Source organism: Dromiciops gliroides, chromosome 4 (genome assembly GCF_019393635.1).
Source record: "Dromiciops gliroides isolate mDroGli1 chromosome 4, mDroGli1.pri, whole genome shotgun sequence".
NCBI lineage: Eukaryota > Metazoa > Chordata > Mammalia > Microbiotheria > Microbiotheriidae > Dromiciops > Dromiciops gliroides.
The window spans coordinates 374,163,789-374,186,638 of NC_057864.1; the positions used below are offsets into that span (position 1 = coordinate 374,163,789).

At 36.1% G+C, this 22,850-nt stretch overlaps 1 protein-coding gene across 1 annotated transcript in view; it reads left to right on the forward strand.

Annotated features, from left to right (window-relative positions):
- PEX7 (peroxisomal biogenesis factor 7) overlaps positions 1–22,850 on the forward strand; it is a 98,487-nt gene that overhangs the window by 53,318 nt on the left and 22,319 nt on the right. Inside the window, exon 9 of the mRNA XM_044004046.1 lies at positions 21,533–21,632. Coding sequence (XP_043859981.1) covers positions 21,533–21,632 — 100 coding nt within the window. The remainder of the gene's footprint in view (positions 1–21,532; positions 21,633–22,850) is intronic.

Consider the following 22,850-nt stretch of genomic DNA (forward strand, 5'->3'; position numbering starts at 1 on the left):
ATTGATATCTTTCCAATTATTTAGATCTGATTTGATTTGTGTGAAGAGTGTTTGGTAGTTGTGTTCATAGAGTTCCTGGGTTTGTCTGGCAAGTAGACTCCCAAGTATTTTATATTACCTACCGTTACTTTAAATGGAATTTCTCTTTCTATCTCTTGCTGCTGGACTTTGTTGGTCATGTATAGAAATGCTGATGATTTATGTGGATTTATTTTATATCCTGCTACTTTGCTAAATAGCCAATTATTTCTAATAAATTTGAATTGTAAAACAAGATGGCACAGTACATAGAGCACCTTGGCCCTGGAGTCAAGAAAACCTAAGTTCAAATCCCACTTCATCACTGGCTATGAGACCCTGAACAAGTCACTGAACCCTATTTGCCTCAGTTTCCTCATCTGTAAAATGGGCTGGGGAAGGAAATGCAGACCATTACAGTATCTCTGCCAAGAAAACCCTAAATGGGGTCATGAAGAGTTGGGAATTACTGAAAAATGACTAAATTACTGGATAACAACAACATTTTACCTTTTCCATCTTGTTTTAAATATATTTATTTTCTTGCCAAATATTCAAAAGACAAAATTTTAACAAATTAGAAATTTTGAGATTTTAATCAAGTGGTTATAGGACTTTAAGAGGTAATCTACTCTGACCTCTTTTTTTTTTTTTTAATAAATAGATGAGGAAACTGAGTTCCAGAGATTTAAGTGACTTGCCTAATATCACATAGAATATCACATAAGAAGCAAGGCCCGAATTGGAATCCAGATCTTTTGACTCCAAATCCACCACTATTTCTATTATCCTTAATGTGCCATGATAAAGCAGACAGTGTCAACTAACCCCTGAGTTTTTGACTGAGAATATGGAGTAAATTTTACTTCAAATGCTAAAAAATACCACATATGACTTTTTAACTTCTAGCATATGTAGAGAGGCCACGGATAGGCAGATATTGATGAGTTTTGATCTGATTGGCAGCATTGGAGGGAATATTCACATCATTCTATTTCAGTAATTTGCTTTCTTACTCATACTGGCAACATTGTTTCATCAGTTTTTATTGAGATGGAAGTTAGAGGAGAAAGAGCACGCCTGATATATCAATCAAGAAGTGTGGTAAATTAAAACATTGTTATATAAAATATGTATACATACATAAATGCAACATAAACTAATGTAACTGGGTATCCACTGAGACACCCACCTGCCCGGAAAGGTGCTTCTTAATATTTAAGATAAATCAGGTGTTTAATTGTGTCTTTTTTGGTTAGAAAGTAGCATACATAGCTTTAAGATTGTTTATGCTATATGAATAGGAAAAAATGATCTTAAAAGGTATCTTAGAATTCTTAAATCAGTATGCCAACCAGAGAAATACTTTTATCTTTGTCACATTTACTGTTATGAGATTTGCCTTTGCAGAGTAAGTGTCTTAACTCTTAAGTGGTCCATGAGCTTTTTTTTTTTTATTGGCACAGAGATTTTCATGGGTTGATATTTCTCTTTCCTCCCCTTCCCCACAAAAAAAGGTCAGTCAGAGTAAACAGACAAAAAGTATAGGTGAATATGTACTCTTGTCTCACAAACCTTATATTTCAACTTTACCTACCCCCCTTCACCACAAAAAGGTCAACCAAAGTAAACATAACAAACAGCAGGTGAATTTATATTCTCATCCATTTTGTAATTATGACTTTACTTAATCTTTTAAGTTAATATTTTCAAATTCATCTGCACTTAATTGAAAAAATGAAACCTTAAAATACCTTTCTGTGACTTATGAAACAAAGCTAATAACATTTTCAGGAGCTGTTTTGGATTTGCAAAATCACAAAAGATCTATATTTAAGATTTTATCTCTGTTCAAGTAGCTTCAGTAAAAACGTCAGTATCAAATTATTTGCCTTAAGGTAAATAAAGAATCTGCTTCCTATCCCTGATATTGGAAAGCCTCCTAATTTACACTGTTTATAAATAAATGTAACATTAATCTAGCATTTACTCAATATGCAAGATTCCCCTTTGGGGAATAAAAAAAATGAGTAAGAGAAATCCTAGTCCTTAAGGATCTGATCATTTGGTGGCTTGTCAGGAGGTGGGGGCTTGCAGGATAGGGGTGATATGTAGAGCACAGAAAAATAAGTGGAAATAGAGGCCTTTGGGACATAGCTGAAAAATGAAACTGTTTACATTTACTTATTGTCCAAAGCTTTCATGAGGATTTTGTTGTACTGCACACAAAAGAACCTAATTTTTTGATTTGGTAGTTCTTGATGAGGTAATGTTGTGATATACTTCACTATGGTGGTAAAGTCTAGTCTGCAAATAGTTCCACTTTAAATATGGAGTTTGTTTAAATTTCCCCAAATCAGAGAAATTAATAGTCACATAAAATTATTTGATTTTTAGGTGGGAAACTATGTAAGAAATTATAATACCTGATGCATTTTCTTTAGTGGAAATGAACTTGGTAAGCTTATGCAAATCAGTATTGAGTTAATGGTAAACTTTGGTTTTTTGGTAATTTCCCCCCCCCCCTCTTATGTTGATCTTCACAAAGTCCCACTTTCATGCTTCATCATGGTTTGTGAGGTGACATTGGTTTCTTGAAAACTGGGTCACCAGAGTATAGACCATGGCTAAGGTCTACCATATGCCAGTCATGAACACTGAAATATGAGTAAAATTATATGTGCATGCATGTACTTGTGTGTGTGTGTCTCCCTCCTGAACCCTTGCTTCCCTTTTCCATTTCTTCCTCCCTTCTAATGTAATATGTGTTTCTAGTATTTGTCAAATACTGGCAAACTAATAGTAATATTTCTATTATGTTCTATTTTGATTTTGCATTTCTTAACTTACTATCCAAAGTATTTATATGTCTAAAATAACTTGGAGCTGTGTGACATGGTGTTTTTAATATTATATGTCACAAAGGAGTTTTCCATTCCAATATACATATAGAAAGTTGTTGTCCATCCTTCATTCTCGAAGAGAATGACATCATGAGGGTTATGTCTTGACTTGTGAGTGAAAGAAATTATTATCAAATTACTAAGAACTTTGCATGGGTATGAATGTAGATTAATTTTATGATTTATCATTTAATTGCCAACTGACATATGGAAATAATTTACTGTAGAATGAAAAAACATTTATTAGGAAAAGTGTGTGTAAGTTTAGCCTTTAAATCACTGGAATCATTTAGAACCATTTAGTTCTTTTAAGAAATAACTAAATTAGTTGTCTTAATTCATAACCTAAAACAAGGATGAGGACAGTGGATATTTAAAGGGTTTGTGAAATTCTGAGTCATGTCATTATTAGCACAAGTCACTGCTTTGAACTCTTAAAGTATTCCAATTAGTTTCATCTCAGAAGTTATAGTTCTTGTCAGTTAATTAGTAGCAAAATTTAAAAAAAAATTATTTGTTCAGTTGCAGTAAGGACAGCATGTGAATTATATTGCATTAATTCATATCTAGTAATGCTTACATTCTTTGACAGTGTTTCTTCAAGAATACTAGATACAGGCTAAAGTCTTGTTTTATTTATGGTTCTGAAAAATAGTTTGCAATACCATATGAATGGGAAAAAGTATAAGTTGTCAGTGTAGAGCTTTAAATTAATTTTATAAAGTATCTGTAAAATTCTGTAATATAAGGAAGAGGAAATATGATACTCCATTTTTAGGTTTGCCAGCTAAAAATCATTCCGTCTATACAATACTGTTTGAAAGTTTATGCTTTAAAAAATACATATACATATGTACGTACATACATACATACATGTATTGTCCAAATCTGAGATTTCATCCCCTATGGGAGCATTAGTTAAAAAAAACTCCCTATACCAAAGCACCTTCCTGTAGTCTTAGAGACTTGGAGTACTAAGAGACTAAGTGATTTCCCTGGGGTCACACAGCCAGTATGTCAGAGATAATCTATGAACTCTTGAGGTGCACAATAGATTTTATATTTTTCTCATTGATGACCTGCTTATATCTACTAAGGAGCTGACTTTTGTTAGGATAAATTTCCAGATTGTAAACCATTAGTAAGCTTAATGTAAAATCATCTATTAATTGAAGATTTTAGGCTAGATGATCTCTTAACATTCTATCTAGCTTTAATATTATAGGAGATTTGAATTATTTCTCTTTTTTAAAATTTAATTTTAAGTTCTTAGCTCTCTTCCTCTCTCCTTTCACTCATTAAGAAGTCAAGAAAAAACTATTAGAAATATGTATACTCATACAAAACAAATCCACATATTTGCCATGTCTGAAAAGAAGAAAAGAAAATACGCTTCAATCTGCATTCTGAGTCTATCGGTTCTGTATCTGAAGATAAAGGTGGATAGTTTTATCATGAATCCTTTGGAATTATGTTGATCAGAGTTCCTAAATCTTTCAAAGTTGATTATCTTTACACCATTGCAGTAATTGTATAAATTATTCTCCTCGTTCTGTTCACTTAACTTTGCATCAGTTCATCCAAGTCTTCTCAGGTTTTTCTGAAACCATCCCCTTCATTTCTTAATAGTATTTTATCACATTCTTATTCCATAACTTCTTCAGCCATTCTTCAATTAATGGACATTCCTTCGGCTTTCCAGTTCTTTGCTGTCTATTTTTGTATATGTGTTTGCTTTTCCTTCCTGTGATCTTTTTGAGGTATAGACTTAGTATCATCAGTATTGCAGGGTCAAAGGGTGTGCACAGTTTAATAGCTTTTTGGGCCTAGTTCCAAATTGCTTTCCAGAATCATTGTACCAGTTTACTGCTCTACCATTAGTGCATTAAAGGACCCATTTCCCCACAGCCCCTCTAGCATTTGTCATTCTACTTTTTTGTCAACATAGCCAATCTGATGAATATGAGGTGATACTTCAGAGTTGTTTTAGTGTCCATTTCTCTAATTGTTGGTGATTTAAAGCACTTTTTTCATGTGGATATTGATAACTTGAATTTCTTCCTCTGAAAATTGCCCATTCACATCCTTTGACCACTTATCAATTGGAGAATGGCTTTATTTCTTTTAAATTTGACTCAGAATCCTGTATATTTTAGACTTGAGACCTTTTCTTGCTGTAAAGGTTTTTCTTTCCCAATTTCCTGCTTTTCTTCTAATTTACCTGCATTGGTTTTGTTTATGGAGAACTTTTTATGTAAGCAAAATTTTCTATTTTACCTCATTTTCATAGATATAATTTTTTTCATGCTCCTTTGATTTGCTTATGATATAATAGAATACTATTGTGCTGTAAGAAATGAGGAAAAAAGACAATTTCAAGGAGACATGGAAATACTTGTATGAACTAATGCACAGTGAAGTGAGAAAACCCAAAGAGTAACAACAGTATTTATACTAAAATACAAAATAACTTTGAAAGACTTAAAGAATTATGATCAATGTAATGGCTATCCACAATTCTAAAGTAAAAACAATGAAATGCACTGCCATCTTTTGACAGAGAGAATATAGACTCATGATACAGGGTGAAAAAAATTTTAGATTTGGCTAATACAGGAATTTGTTTTGCTTGATTGTGAATATTTATTATAGAGGTTTTACTACACTTTTTATTTGCTGGAGGGAATGGGGGAGAGGTGGAAGAGAAATAAAGCGTTCCTCCATCTCCCTAAATGAGATCAAAGGAAGACCAGAAGAATCACAGGTAATCAGGACATCTTTGAAAGTTACATGTTGAATTTATTATATCTCTTAAAAGCATAATGATGATTCATTGTGTTCCTTGACAGTGTGTATTTTTCTTATTTTATTTGGTTCATTAAGTTCAGAATTTTAAAGTAATAAAAAAATTTGCAAGTGTTTCATTTGACCATACTATTCCCACCAACTAACATCCTATATCTTTCTCCTTCCCAACAAACATAACTCTATAATAAGCTGTTTGCTATTGTTACCTTTACTTTCTTCTTGTTCTTGTTCTTGTTCTTGTTCTTCTTCTTTGCAGGGCATTTGGGGTTAAGTGACTTGCCCAAGGTCACACAGCTAGTAAGTGTTAAGTGTCTGAGGCCGGATTTGAACTTAGGTCCTCCTGACTCCAGGGCTGGTGCTCTATCCACTGTGCCACCTAGCTGCCCCTTACCTTTACTTTCTTTCCTCTCACTGACTGGTCAGCCCTTTGCAGTCTATTTTTTGATCATCTCACTTAGCTAATAATTCTCTTCTTTCCAAAGTTATCAGTGATTTCTGAATTAACAAATCTGTTGGCCTTTTCTTAGTCCTCATACTTCTTGACTTCTCTGTAGCATTTGACACCTTCGTATATCCTCTCTTCCTAATTGCTTTTGACTAAGTGGCTATTCATGATACTGCCTTCTCTCGGTTCTTTTCTTACTTGTTTGACACAACTCCTCAGTCTTCTTTGCTGGATCATCTTTCATAATGCACTCTCAACTAGAGGTTTATCCCAAAGCTCTGTCTGGAGTAATCTTGCTTCCCTCCCCACACACACCTTTTCTCCCAGCTCTGTGAGAAGCAAATGTCTCTAAGCTGCCAGTATTCCGTCCCAGGCACATTCAGGTATGGATCTCCATCCAGCAGGAACCCTGAACTGCCCTTACCCACCCTATCCCACCCACTCACCAAGCCTAGACCTCTAGTGGGTCTAGCAAGAAGTAGGTCCGACAGGCTGCCCCTCCCCCCCCCCCCCCCCCGTTTCTTGCCAGTTCAAATCTGACCATGTCACCCCACCTACTCAGTATACTTCCGTGGCTCCCAAACACCTCCAGGATCAAATATAAAATCTTTTTTTAGTGTTGAAAGTCCTCATAACATATCTCTCCCTTACCTTTCTGGTCTTCTTGTACCTTACAAACTCTCTTCCCTTCTCCCCTGCAAGTATTCTGCACCTGTGACACTGGCTTCCTTACTATTCTTTTTTTTGTATGTGATTTTTTTGGGGGGGGGCAGGGCAATGAGGGTTAAGTGACTTGCCCAAGGTCACACAGCTAGGAAGTGTCAAGTGTCTGAGGTCAAATTTGAACTCAGGTCCTTCTGAATCTAGGGCTGGTGCTTTATCCACTGTGCCACCTAGCTGCCCCTTTCCTTGCTATTCTTTAAACAAGACACTCCATCTCCTGGCTCATGCTCTCTCTTCTCATCTCTGCCTTCTTGCTTCCTTCAAGTCCCAGCTAAAATGATACCTTCTATAGAAAACATTTCCTGATCACCTTTAATTCTAGTCCCTTTCTCTCTGTTAATTATTTCCAACTTATCCTTTATATATCTTATTTATACATAGTTTTTCGCCTTCTTGTCTCCCCCATCAGACCATGAGCTCTTTGAAAGCATGGACCATCTTTTGCCTGCCTTTATATTCCTAGCATTTAGTGGAGTGCCTGACACATAGGGGCTTAATAAATGCTTATTGACTGACTGGATGGATTTCCTCTCATGAGAAAAGTGTGGGCTAAATCAGCATCCAGTCATCAAAGTGAAAGGACCTTTCTGCTCTGCCTCTATGCCCTCGTGCCCTATGCCCTATGCCATTTGATCTGGCAGGACATTCAGAGGAGTCCTTGGCCTTGCCTTCTGTCTTATAGCTGAACCCTTAGGACCACTGGACTCTTCCATCTATCTTACAACTGAACTCTCCTAGACATATTGTCTCCCCCACTTCGAATAATAGCTTGTTGAGAGCAAAGACCATCTCATTTTTCTACCTCTTTGTATCCTCAGTGTTTAGCACAGCACTTGGCACAGAGTAAATACTTAACAAATGCTCTTTCGCTCATTCATTTGTTCATTCATCCATTTGGTGATCTGAGCCCCAGTGGATTCAATTTCATCTTTATGCAGATGTCTTTCCACTCCATATGTGCTTCCCTAGTCTTTCTCCTGAGTTCCAGTTCTCCATCACCAACTACCTAATGGATATTTCAAAGTGGATTTCCTATAGACAACTCAAAACCTGCCTCTCTTTCCAGCTTCCCTATTTCTGTCCAGGGCTCCACTGTTATTTTGGCCACCTATATTTGCAACCTTAAAGTCATCCTCAGCTTGTCCTATCTGGTTATTTTTACCTCTACAATATTTTTAATGGCCATCCTCTTTTCTCCTCTCACAGACCACTTATTGTGGTCTCTAGTTCACCTTATGTTTTCTAACTAGTTTTCTTGCTACAAGTCTCCCTCTCCATAGCATCTCCAGAGAGCTGCCAACTTGATTTTCCTAAAGTAAGATCTGACCATGTCACTTTCTTTCTCAAACCCCCCTGTATCTCCCTGTTGTCTATAAGGGAATATAAACCCCTCTGTTTTAAGCCCTTGATGATCTTGTAGGCATATTGCATATTACTTTATCCACTCTATGGCTGAATCCAAGTACCTATTTTCTTTCCCTTTCATATGACATATCATTTCCGACCTCTGCCTTTCTTTTAAATTTTTAAACATTAAATTAATTTTATTTTCAGATCAATATCTGCCTTATTTCCCCACTGCCTCTATTTCCTAAACCTCCTCGAGAAATCAAGAAAAACAAAACCCCTCTTAGAAACATTTATGGTTAATTTGTAGAAAAACAAATCCCTTCTTTTACTTAGTGCTGGATGAATCACACACACACAGAGACATGTATTTGTATGTATATACAAAATATACATGTACATATTATAAAATATGTTGCATGTGATATATGATGTGAAAACAATATATGTATTATAAAATATATTGTACCCAGAAATATTCTGGACATTTTCTTAGGAGTGGGAGATTTATACTTAGAATTTCATCAATATAGGGAATTCATTGTGTAGAAACTTCCTTTTAATTCGGACTAGCAACTCTCTATAACATATAGTCATTGTGAATTGCTAGGGGTCCCTGAGAGATTAAGTAATCCCAGGGTCACACAGTATACAAAAACAGAACTTGAATCGCCTTCAGAATGCCAAGGCCAGGTCTTCATCTACTTCAGCTACTTCTCTCTATATACATGTTGTTATTTCTACATCTAGCATATTCTCTTTTGTTTCTCCTTAATTATATATTGGATTGAAATTTCTTATATCCTCTTATGGCTCTTGGACTTAGACCAGAATATGGTAAACAAAGCTTATGTTATTTCTTCTTACCACCATCAACTCCTCTGTCCTGCATCCCACCCCCGACATCTCCCCACTCACAAAACTCATAGCAGATGAGTTCCACAAACATCTTTCAGCAAGTCATAATTTATCCTTTGCTGCAGAGACTGCATCCATAAAAACTGCAGTCTAATGGTTTTCCTTGATTTATGAGTGCACTGTTTGGATTTTGTGGTATAGTTGTTGGACTTAATAGTTATGATAATGGAGTGAAGCCAGAAATCTCAAAAACATTGATCCAGTGGAAGTTTCACTTTTTAAAAAAGTAACTAGTACATTTTGACTGAGATGTTTAGATAGATAGGCCCTTAATATTTAACATTTAAAGTATTTTATACTGTGGTTTTTAGATTTTTACAATAGCAATAATGGTCCTTGATATAGCATGTTAATGTTTTCAAAGTGGTTTTTTTTTTTACATTTCTTCTCTCATTTGCTCTTTACAATAACTTTGTGAACTCTGCACTTTCAGTGATTATTAGTCCTATTTTATAGGTAAGGAAACTGAGGCTCAGAGAGATTAAATGACTTGGCTAAGGTCATGTGGATGTTAAGGTTTGGATTGGATCAAGTCTTTCCTGATTGTAGCTCAAGTATTTTCTACATTATCCTATGGTATAAAATAAGAATTATTCCATCATCCACAAAAATTAATTTTATGTTCTATGTTAATAAGTAGCTATTATCTCATTACTGATTTGATTAATTTATTACCAATTTAACAAGATTGCCTCATAGTTTTGTCTTACAAATACATACTCGGTATTTATTCGCCCAGAATATTATTTTGCCATTTTGCTCTCCCTCTTCTCTTTTCTTCAGGAAAGAAGTTTTCATCAAGTTAGAAGTTTTATGTTTGAATCTATTACTTCTTTAGTGACTGTTGTGCTTCTACACTTAGAGGGTTACCTAGGGTTCCTGCAATAAGTTTCCCACATTCATATAACCAATATATGTAAAAAGCAAGATTTATATCCAGATGATCATGGCTTTTAGACCAACTTGTAAACTATTGTGTCATGCTATACCTCTTAAGCAATGAAATAATAATCATAAGTCATAGTTTTTTGTGACAAGTAGAGATTTTCATGACCATGAAGCCAAAATGATATGAATTGAGAAAGGGCTTAGCAGTACAATGCCAATTAAAATAATAGTTGGAGCCCTAGAAGAACTTAGCCACTAGAGATCCTCCAAATTCCCTAGGGTATTCTCAGGCCATCAGCCCAATGGAAATAACTATAAATCAAAGATATGCCTTGGGACAGTCCTAGTGAATCACTAGGATCTGGAACTAGCCTTTAATCCAGAATGGCATTCTGGGTAAATGGCTATATTTTCTGCCTCTCCAACCCAGTAGGTATCAAGTAAAGGATACATTATGGCAGAATACAACCAACTCAGCTTCTCATTTTACAAGTTTACCACCTGTTTCATTACTCATAATGAAACGCCTCTCTTACCTATCTGAGTGAAAGCAAATATAGTTCCTGCCAATAAAGCCTAGGGAAGTGGAATCAGGCTAGGTAATGTAAGGTATGGAGCCTAGGGTTATGCTTAGTTATTAGAGGGCAAAACTTACATTTTCTTTATATGCTACACATTTTATTCTTATATCTCTGAGAAGATGAAGTTAATACAATCACCATGTTCTTGTCTATAGTTTAAAGTAGCTGTTTACACTTAACATTTTTAGAAGTTTGATAAATTAACATCTTTTGAAATTAAACATAATAAAGATATTTAATTAGAATGGCTTCAACCTATATTAATATATATTCCTTCTCTAAGTTAATAGCCTGACAAGAGACCTTGGAAGTCAATAAACATAACTCTATTTTTAACAGATGAGGAAACTGAGGCCCAGAGAAATTAAGTGACTTGCCCAAGGCCACAAAAATAATAAAAAAGAGCCAAGGCTATAATTAAAACTAGGGTCCTCTGACTTCAAATAGAGTGCTTCTTCAATTGTACTATCCACCTTCCAAGTGAATTAGCAAGTAGTTGATTTAGTCATTTTTCATCTTGTAATTTGAGAGAATGATATTATCATGAAAACTTTGTCATTCATCTATATAAACCATCAGATTCAGACAGTACAAATTCCGATTATTATAATAGTAATATTCTCCATATATTGGGGGCAGGTAGGTGGCACAGTAGATAGAATACTGGCCCTGGAGCCAAGAGGACCTGAGTTCAAATCTAACCTGAGCACTTGACATTTACTAGCTCTGTGACCCTGAACAAGTCCCATAACCTCAATTGCTCAAACATCTGGGAGCATCTCCAGTCAACCTGATCTATATCTTGCCACTCGACCCAGATGGCTTTGGAGGAGAGAGTGGGGCTGGTGACTTTGCACAGTCCTACCTCACTTAAATTCAATTCACTGCAAGTCGTGGCATCACCTCCTGATGTCATGGTCCTCTTTGAGAATGAAGGACCACCAAAAATTCTCCATATTTTTGTTTGGTTTTTGGAGGCAATCAAGGTTAAGTGACTTGCCCAGGGTCACACAGCTAGTAAGTGTTGGAGGCCAGATTTGAACTTAGGTCCTTCTGTTTCCTAGGCTGATACCCATTGCGCCACCTAGCTGCCCCCTATGCTCCATATTATTAAAATACAAATGAGATAATGAGCCAAAGAATTTGTTATCTAATTCTTGCCGGCATTAGGAAAAATCCAAGAAGAAGCCATGTACATAGCCCTTAAAAAGAACTAAAAGTAGGGAAAGATATTTGTAAGAGGCTAAAATTCTAGCTATACTGTCTAAAATATCTAATGAGTGGTCGCCAATAAATTATAAGCTTTAGTTTATTATAAGCTTTAGCTTATAATTTAGTGCCAATCCTATCATTACATATTGATGAAAAGAGATGGTGTCTCAAATAAATGAAAATTTTCAAACTATTAGCTGAGCTTATCTGTTGGCATAGTCTCAGTGGTCATAGTATAGTCCACTACTGTTGCGTTTCAGTGAAGTACAAAATAACTTCAGCATGACTTTTGAAATTTCATTTTTTTTGTTACAATGTTTATTCAGTTGGTAAATCACAAAAGCATAGAGACAATTCAAAAAGCAATGCAATCAAGATATCTTCCTATGATTACATTGTCTCTCTGCAACTGCTACTTGAATAAAATATCTTGGCCTTAGAGTTCTATAATGTTTTTAAGTAGATAGAGGTCTGTCCAGTACATTTATTTGCTATGACAGACCTTAAACGTTGAATTATTTTATCAGTAGAGAGACAAAAAGGCACCATGTTCATGTACTTCATGGTCTAAAAAATTCAACAACCAAACATACCATTCCATTTAGAAATGATGTATTTTATTTGATCCCTTAATTACAGACTCAGCCTAATTCCTTCCTGTAAAAAAGAAATTAAGTACTTGACTTGTATTCACTGGTGCCTGAGGACCCTTGTGTGAATAGTGGTGAAGTAATTCTTGGGTCACTGAGGGTGAAACCAGGAGTGAATATCGTAAAAGCATATAGCTATATTGGTTAGCTCTTGATTCACATATTGTTCTTGGTTCTGTTGTTTAAGTTGCATTTATCTTGAAATTTTTGGTAATAAGAAATTAAGTCAAAATTTAAAATGTTATAGATGTTAAATTACCATTAAAAGATACATTGTATTGGGGGCAGCTAGGTAGCACAGTGGATAAAGCACTGGTCCTGGATTCAGGAGGACTTGAGTTCAAATCTGGCCTCAGACACTTGATACTTATTAGTTATGTGACCCTGAGCAAGTCACTTAACACTCATTGCCCCGCCCCCCCCCAAGATACTTAGTATTGCAATTCTGTAATTTGATGGTATAGATACTTATGGACAATTGCTATTAATCTTGAAGGACTCTCTATGCAGAACTGTTCTCTACTGAGAACAGTTCTATCTTTTTTCTTCTTCTTTGTCTCCCCCCCCCCCCCCCCGCGGGGCAGTGAGCGTTAAGTGACTTGCTCAGGGTCACATAGCTAGTATCAAGTGTCTGAGGCCAGATTTGAACTCAGGTCTTCATGAATCCAGGGCCAGTGCTTTATCTACTGCACCACCTAACTGCCCACTCTACTGTGGAATCTTAAAAGAACATTTTTCTTTAATGAATCAGAATATTTTTAAACTTTGGGGCAACTTAAAATGTATTTCCTAAAAAAAATTCAGCACTGTTGTTTTCTGAGTGCAGACAGTTCCTAACCTGTTTTTACACAGCCTGATCTGCTGTATTTCACCTTCTTCCTCCTCCTTTACCTCCCGAAGAACACTCCACCCAAGTAAGCTCTTGCCTCTAGTTTCAGAGAAGCTGTTGTGGAAAGACAAAAACAAAAACAAAACTTGGAGCTTTTAGAAAATGGAAGGTTTTGAGGCAGCTAGGTGGCGCAGTGGATAGAGCACCGGCCCTGGAGTCAGGAGTACCTGAGTTCAAATCCAGCCTCAGACACTTAACACTTACTAGCTGTGTGACTCTGGGCAAGTCACTTAACCCCAATTGCCTCACTTAAAAAAAAAAAAAAAGAAAAGAAAATGGAAGGTTTAGAAGTCCTGAAAAGGAAGATGAGATAAAAAGGGCAATACTGTTTCTGTGTGTGTTACTTGCCTGTGTTGAAGCCCCTGTCCAAAAATATCTTAGAATTTTTTGCCTGAGTTTTTTCTACTTCCTTTTGTTAGGTTGCCTAAAATTCTACAAATGACCAACCAAATGTGGATTTATAAGAATTCTGTTAAGGGTTCAAGTACTTCTGAGAAGGTTAAGGAACAACTAGTTACTCCCACATTAGTGGCATTTCTTGTCCACCTCTTGTACCTTGTGGCCTCTTGCTCCTAGGCCTCAGAATGTACACACTGTGGTTTCTTTATATTTTAGATGCAACTGATTTCATGACCTAACCTAGGAACCTTTCATTTATAGTATTTCTGTGGAGAGATATGTCATAGATCTCACACAACCTACTAAACAAATGAACTGTTATGTGTTGAATATTTCCATATATTTTTGGAAATTAATTTCATCTTAGTGAAAAGTCGTTTCGGGAAAATGATATGTAAGATAGTGTTGAACTGAAAACTGACAGGCAGAGAACTTTTAAACATATGATTGTTATTGAATTTAATTTATTATTTAAATTCTCAAACTTAGCATGTCCGAAATAGAACTCATTTAACTTTTTCTTCAAATGTGTCTCTCTTCCAAAGTTGTTCTAAAGTTTAGCTGAAAATGGGGACAGAGATTAAGGATGATAGTGAAGATAGTAGGATTTAGTGAAGGGTTGTTTTTGTTCTTTGTTTTTTGTTTTTTTTTTTTAAGATTGGAAGACCTGGAAATGTTTGCAGATACCAGGGAAGGAATGAGTGGACAAGGAGAAAATGAACATTAGTGAGATGTAGGGAGATGGTGGGCCGATCTGCTGGTGAAAACAAGAAGGGATAAAATAAAGGGAATTATACTGGAATTGACCTTGACTAAAATGGCAACTTCTTCATCAAAGATTAAAATGAGTGTCAGGGAGATGTGAGGTGAGAAGGGGAGGAGAGGGGAGGAGAGTGAATAGCCTCAAGCTCTTTTGATGAGAGGGCAGAGAAGAGGTTCAGAATAGCTACAAACTCTTGAAATTTTTGACAATAAAGTTTTACTTTGCCTATGACCAAAAATGACATATTAGTCAATATTTCACTAAGGCAAACCAACACTAAGGAATCTAACCTTCAAATACATCATAATATTCCTTATTGTTGAAAATAACCAAAGTATAATGTAATAAGCTAATAATCCAGTTTCACAGTTCTTGAAGTTCTTACAGATTTCATTTAAGACTCTAAGGGACAAAAATTATATAAGACATGAAGCTTAAAAAAGTTTTATAAACTTTAGTCAATAATGAAAACTCAAAAAATAGAGAAAACCATAAATCTTAGGGTATTTTTAAAAGAACATATATTAATTTTAATGATTCTTTCTTTATCTGTATGAAGTATTGGGTTCTTTTGCTATTCTCCTTCATTCTAATCACTATATATATGCATGTATATGTGTATATATACATATACACACATATATATACACACACACATACACATATGTATATTTTTCCTATCTTTCCAAAGTTCTTAGCTTTCAGCAAAAATCTGATAGAACTGTTTGCAAAAATTTTTTTATTAAAAAATTGATCCTTTCCTAGTGTAGGAATAATTTTGGTTTTAGAAATCCAGTGGGACATACACAATTACTTTTGTCTATAAAACGCATAACAGTGTCTGGGAAATTAAATTTTGACCTAAATTGTGCCTTCTCCTAGAGAATATATGTAAAAAACAAAGGAGGCCACTATTATGATTTCTGAGAAAGACTACAGCTTGTTTGTTTATCTGTTTGAACAGGAAGGTTTCCAAATATGAAATCACTCTTTCTAAATGTTCTGTAAATCTTAGTGATCTGGTAAATGACCCACTTATTAATTGCTTTTCTGGTACCAGCAACAATAAATAATCTATAGCAACAATCTTTTTACAACTTAATAGGAACACTCTATGCATTTATTGAGGAAAAAAATACCAACAGGTTAAATAAATTCAGGCTGTTGGTTTTGTGTGTTTACTCTGTTCCCAGACATATCTGCTGAACTTTCAGTGTTTTCCATGTTACAAGTAATGGAGTGGCTTTGGATTTTTTTTTTGTAAGGTATAGCTTGCTAAGTTAAAATGTGTTTTTTTAAAATGGTAGATTTTAGTGTCAGTTTAAAAAAAATGCCAAGTAAAGCTTTTCATTTAGAAATAAACTCTTATTTTTGTCCATTACAAACAGTTTAATTATTCTTTATAAAATAGTTGTGTAACATGATATGATTCTCAAGCTTCAAATGATAGATATGATTTTTTAATGTGTGCCTATGAAAATAAATGTGTTCTTGGCTGGTCTCTAACATTGAATGGAATAGAAGTTTAAACTATAAGGAAGGTATTGGGGCAGCTATGTGGCGCAGTAGATAAAACACTGGCCCTTGATTCAGGAGGACCGGAGTTCAAATCCAGCCTCAAACATTTGACACTTACTAGATGTGTGACCCTGGGCAAGTCACTTGAACCTCATTGCCCTGCAAAAACAAACAAACAAACCAAAAAACCCCACCAAAAACAACAACTGTAAGAAGTGTAAAAAAAATGAACTATATCTAATCTGAAAAATTTTATAACTGTGGGCTATATGAAAAAAATGATATCTATAAGAAAAATTATAAGTTTAGAAAAATTATAATTGGGCCATAAGTCCTTTCTTGGTCACCATTAAAATGTAAAAATCATTTTGCTAACTTGCCTAATTTGAGGAGTTTAATCTGTGAATGACTAATTTGTCTGGGGGGATAATCTGGGGACTGTTGATTTTGCTTACTATCTGACTGCTATTAATTTAATGTGGGCCATTTAAAAATTTCTTCACAGTGCTCCCAAATTGATAAGCAAAAGATTAAGAAGCCTCTTAATTAAATAATCAAAGCAGGGTTTATTTATAAAAACCAATGTAAAAGATAAGGGTTAAGAAATGCAAATTATACAACCTGTCTGCTTTTAATATAAGGGCCTTTGCTGCCTCTTGCCTTAGGGTATGTTCCAGCTTTCTCCAACTTTCACTCTTTTTCTCCTTCACTCCAGCTTCCCTGTGCTTTCATTGCTCAGCTCCTTTCTTCTTTTTTTTTTTTTTGTGTGCTGGACAATGAGGGTTAAGTGACTTGCCCAGGGTCACACAGCTAGTAAGTGTCAAGTGTCTGAGGCTGGATTTGAACTCAGGTCCTCCTGAATCCAGGTTCAGTGCTTTATTCACTGAGCCACCTAGCTGCCCCCCAGCTCCTTTCTTCTAACTACAAGCCCCTTTCACTTTGTCGACCCTCCTGAAAAACCCTTTAGTGTCCTCACCTCTGTTGCCAACCCCCTGGTGTCTCTAGTGTCTCTGTATCGTAGCCCTTTCTCGCTTTCTCTCTCCTCCTTGTACTGTCTCCTTCTGTTCTCTTAATCTTCCACCCTCTCCCAACCTCAGTACGTCTGCCTCTCTCAGCGTCTCTAGTGTCCCTCTTTTTATTAATCTTCTCTCCCAGGTGAAACCCAGGCTCGCTGCCCCCAGGTTCAGTTGAGCCCTGTGCTTTGCGAGCCCGCAGCTAGAGCTGGGCGAAGCAAACCCCAGTGTCCCTGAGGGTTTTCATAGGCCTTTCTGCTGTGCGAATGGGGCAAACGGGGCTGCGTCGTGCCATACCTGTGGCTCAGGGTTTTCCTCTGAGCAGTTTAGCCCAGCTCAGAGGTCTCTCTGCAGCTGAAACGGAGGGGGAGGGGCCCCAGCCCCTCTTATACAGAAAAAAAGACCCTGAGGGCCTAAGGCTTTTTAATCTCAGCCCAAAGGCAGGGTCCCCAAACCAAAATTTCATGATTAAACAAACATTCACAGAGAAAATATTATTTTTGAAAAATGTCCATATCTGGTAAAATAAAAATTAAATGACATTGTTAATGCCAATCCTTAATAAATTCATTCATTATATATCATTTTAAACATGCACATTGAGTATTTGTCATCTGCTCAGTGGCATGGGTATTACAGCATGAATGAGTAAGACATGGTCCTTACCCCCAAAAAGGTTGCAGTCTAGTACAAATGAATTAATGTTTTTTTAGAATCATACAATTTTGAACTAGAAAGGGTCTTTGAGGTTTTTATAGTCTAACTCATATTTCTCATTTGTGGAAACATAGTTTTGCTCAACTACCAAAATATAAAAAAACAAACTACTTTCATCTCACAGATATATTCTTGTACATTCATATCTCATCCCAACTCCTGAAAAACTAAAAAAACAAAACTACCACCTTAGAGAATATTCTGAGGTTATTTATAAAGGTAAAAGAGAATAGCCATGTCTTTTGACTAATGCTTTGGGTAGGCATTAGTCTATAATTGAGAGAACTATAGACTTTGAGTCTACTCTCAACTCAGCAACAAACTGTTACCATAAGATTAACTCTGTCTGTTTCCTAATTTGTTCGGTTTTGGAGATTATTGAATTTGTAAATATTAGTAGAAATTACATTTTAAACTTTGAATGATAATAAAACTTATTTAAATTTTTAGTTTAGCAGTTGTATAGTGGGAAGGATTTCTTTATTTTTTTGTTTGTTTTTTTGCAGGGCAATGGGGGTTAAGTGACTTGCCCAGGGTCACACAGCTAGTAAGTGTCAAGTGTCTGAGGCCAGATTTGAACTTAGGTACTCCTGAATCCAGGGCCGGTGCTTTATCTACTGCTCCACCTAGCTGCCCCTGGAAGGATTTTTTAAAAATTTAGATGGATTTGTGATCATATCTGTGTATGTACTCTTTAAATGCAGATTGCAGTCCATCCATGCCTGTTCATCTTGTTCTCTTGTAAATCTGCCAGAGGGGATGTATCCAAAGTTCTAGAAACTTTCTTTGACTTCTTGTGGCTATCACAGTGTTGAATGTAGACTGTCTATAGGTGATACTCAGGGATGTACTGGAGCCAGCTTTTATCACTGTTAAATTTCCAGGGTCACCATTTATACTTTGGAAATCAGTAAAAACTACAAATAAAGTCTTGATTTATTGTTCTGTTAATTATCAAAGCTTGAGAAAATTATGCAAAAATGCTAACAATGCAGATTTAATTTAAATGTGTGTCCTGTGCACAGTTTTTTTTTTAAGAAAGCCAGTTATTAAGCATTTACATTACAGTTATATCTTAATCCCTTTACCCCTCTTTCCACCCACACATTTTGCTCATGACATCCTTTATGACTGTTCTGCAAGTTTCATTATTTTGAAATGTGTTAAAGCTAGCTCATTCCCAGCACATATTACTCCATTGCTCTTTGAATTATTCTTAACTTAAGCTCTTCGAAGATGGTAGTATTCCATCCCTTAGAACCATACATTATCACCTAGAATCTATTGATGTTAAAAAGATAGGCCTTTGTTTCAGTGAAAGATTTGAAGTCTGTAATTTAAAAGAACTGCATGATTTTTCAAGGGTAAGTCTATGTACTATCTTCTTCCTTTTCAATTTTGGGCCTAGCCCATCAAGCAATTACAGTGTCTCTTATTTACTGGTTGACTTCCCAATTAGAATGTGAACTCCTTGAGGGCAATGACTGGTTTCCTCTCCTCTCTTCCCTTTCCCCTCTCCCCTTTTTTCATGTGTACTGTGCTTAGCACACAGTAGGTACTTAATAAATGCTTATCGACTGACTAGATGATCTCTCTACAGTCTAATGTCTGAAATTCTGTAGTATGATTTCATCTCAGTTAACAGAAGTCTTTTTTCTTAATTAGCTTTTTCTGTAGATCAAACCAGATCTATCTATTTCAAAGGTATTGAGCTTGTTTTAATAGAATATTTGCTACCAGAAATAGATATTTTCTTTTTCTTTTTAACTCATATTACCTTATTTGATCCTTACAACAATCCTATGAGGTAGGTGCTATTATTATCCCTATTTTCACAGATGGAGACACTGAGAATGAGAAAGATTAAGTGACTTGCTAATAAGTGTCTGAGGCAAGATTTGAAATCTGGTTGTCCTCACTTCAAGTCCAGTACTCTATTCTTTTAAAAAATGTTTTCTTGATAATTGTTGTTTACATCATTACACTGTTCCTTTCTAATAGTCCCTTCCTACTTAAGTCACCCCCAAATCATTTCATAGAGTATTAAGTGCTTACTATATGTGCCACACAATGTGCTTATTTATACATTTAAAAAGCACAGTTAAATAAAGCAAACGAATACAGTTCCTGTGTCTGACAACATATATAACAATTTTTGCCTAGAAGCCCCCCCCACACACACACACACTTGTCTGATGAAAGGAGGAAGGGTATTTCATTATCACTTTTCTGGAATAAAAATTAGTCATTGTATATATTCTGAATTTTAATGTCTCAGTTTTTTTCATTTATGTTATTGTAATCACTTTGTATATTGTTTCTGCTTTCTTGTTCTGCATCAGTTCATTACGTTGTGGGGAAAATGGGTTAGAGGATTTGGGAAAGGGGTAGGGGTTTGGATCCTTAGGAATTCCTCTTTAAAGAATTACACCCTCTTGCACACAAATCCAATAGAATAAGATAATAGTTTATTTAGGGGCTAGGGAAGAGAAACCAAGAGAGAAATCCTTGGACTTCTTCTCATGGGGAGAAGGCATGGCACAGAGCATGGCTCTGAGATACCATTCTCCTCGAGCAGAAGACAGGCAGATACTTTTATAGAGAGGTCCAATGGTAGTCTAATGAGGTGATCACCTGACTGTGGAAAGTTCCCCTATTGAGGGCGCACCATCCCCCACTGGTGGTGACTGGGGGAATTGGGTGAGGGGTGGCTACGGATCTCTCAAGCCATCTCTCTCTCCTCTTCCTGCCACAAAGGCAGCAGCCACACCTAATTTTATCTCCCCAGGGGTGGGGGAGACTGGAATAAAGGGTGATGGTCCAGGAGCTAGCTCAGTCCTAATCTGGTTCCACTTATCTCTTTAGGTGTGTCTGTCCTTTGGTTTAGTTTCTCAAGGAGAAGATTCTTTGATGTACCCCAGAGAACTTCTGGGGTGCTAGGCCCTATAACAGTTCAAATCTTCTCTTTTCTGAATTCCTTGCATTTGCTCTTTGTTACAGCTCAGTAATATTCCATTGCATTCCTGTACCACAGTTTGTATAGCCATTCATCGCTCAGTTAGACACCTACTTTGTTTCCAGTATTTTGCAGCTAAAATTTTTGAAATATTCTTTCTGGCATTACTTTTGTGGATTATAAACCTGCTAGTGAGATCGCAGGGTCAAAGAGTATGAGTGTTTGGTTACTGTTTTGTTTTGGGAACTAGTCGTCTTCTCTTGCCCATAGCCTGAAGTCTCATCTGTTTTGTCCCACTCTAATTAGGATGGGGGCTTTGACCTGCCTCATTTCTGACCTGGCTACTTTGCCCGTCTTACCTGGTGGCCCTCCTGCTCTCAGACACTTACCATATTAATGCCAAACTTAATGTGGACAGGAAGCAGAAGTTCACTGCAGCTCAATAGAACCACAAGACTCAGCCTCCCTAGTAATAGGAGCTATGGAACTGTTCTAGCACACCCAGGCTGGTTATTTCACTTGTGAAACCTCGAGCTGATATTCAGATTGTTTGGAACTGTTCACAGCTATAGTGTCTTCACAGCCAAGCTAGTTTCGGCTTTTTTTCCCCCCATATATTATCTTTGGCAATTTAGTGGTTATAACTCAGAATTGTCTTAATTTGTACTTGTCTTCATATTAGGTATTTGAAACATTTATCCTTATTGTTAATAATCCATAATCATCAGAGTAATTTTTAAAAATGAATTTAGCTACTTGAATAATTTTTTGTTTCTATCAACAGATTCTGGAACTTTTCAAAGCCTGACCCTCTCCTGGAAACAGTGGAGCATCATACAGAGTTTACCTGTGGGCTAGATTTAAGTCTACATAGCCCTACTCAGGTAATGGATGTGACATATTTATATTTTCCTCTGTTCCCTGAGGTATTAAATTATCTTAAGGAGGTACAGGTTGGGGTGTCTGTCATTATTGACAACTGCCAGGTAGTTGTCATGCCTTCAGGAAGATTCTAGCAAAACAGTAAATAGTTGGATGTATCCATGAATTAAAAAATGGGATTTTTACCCATCATTTGGAAGAAAGTTTGAAATAGTGGAAAAATGAAAGGAATCTATGGTTTCATAAGTTTGGGTACCCAGTCAACCACTATAAATCATAATCTCTCCACAACTAGGTAGACAACCTCATGAATTCTTACAGTTCAAAAAGTTCATCAGCTGGCTAACTCCCTGATGATGAGTCACTCTGAAGTTAGCTAGGATAAGCCTCAAATAAGAGGCTCACAGTCCCTTTCCAGGTTTGCAAGATGTACCAGAACTTTCATTCCACTTGGTATACCCTTTGAGAATTACAGGTTACCTTCATATCACAATGTAGCATCAGAAGGGAATTATAGGAAGAGGCAGAGCCAAGATGGCAAAGGAGAAGGAAGAAGTACACTTGAGTCTTTCACAAAGATCCAAAAAAATATGCCAAACTGAGTTCTCATTGAGAAATCAAAGGGAAAAAAATCACAGCAAGTCAAATTTCCAGCCCAGGTCAGCATTCAGAGATATATAAAGAAGTATGTGGGAGTGGGAACTGGACTGGAGCATGAAACTGTGCACCAAGGCAAGAAGATATTACAGATCTATTCAAGGGGTCCCCAGACTTGTGCAGGATTCAAGAACTGGTATCATGTGGGAATTCTCTTGTTCACTAACCAGTTCCATGTCAGGGATCTAAGACAAACAGAAGTAGAAACAGCATGGAAAAGAGTTGTTTGTTTTTTAAAGAGCCAAACTTGAGTTTTAAAATTAAGTCAGGTCACTATAGGAAAAAAATAGTCAGAAGAAATGAGAGATAAAGAAGAAAGTATTGCAAAGAGAATTAACAGCTTGTAAAGACAAAACCCCCCCAAAACCTTTACTCAAACTTTACAATTCCCTGAAAATTACAGTGGGTCTAAAGATTCCATGAAATATCAAGAAATAATAATTAAAGATCTAAAAAAATAGAAGAAAGCATAAGGTATCTCATAGCAAAAACAACTGACCTAGAAAACAGAGGAGAGAAAAATCCAAGAATCATTGGACTGTTACAAAGCCATAACCTAAAAA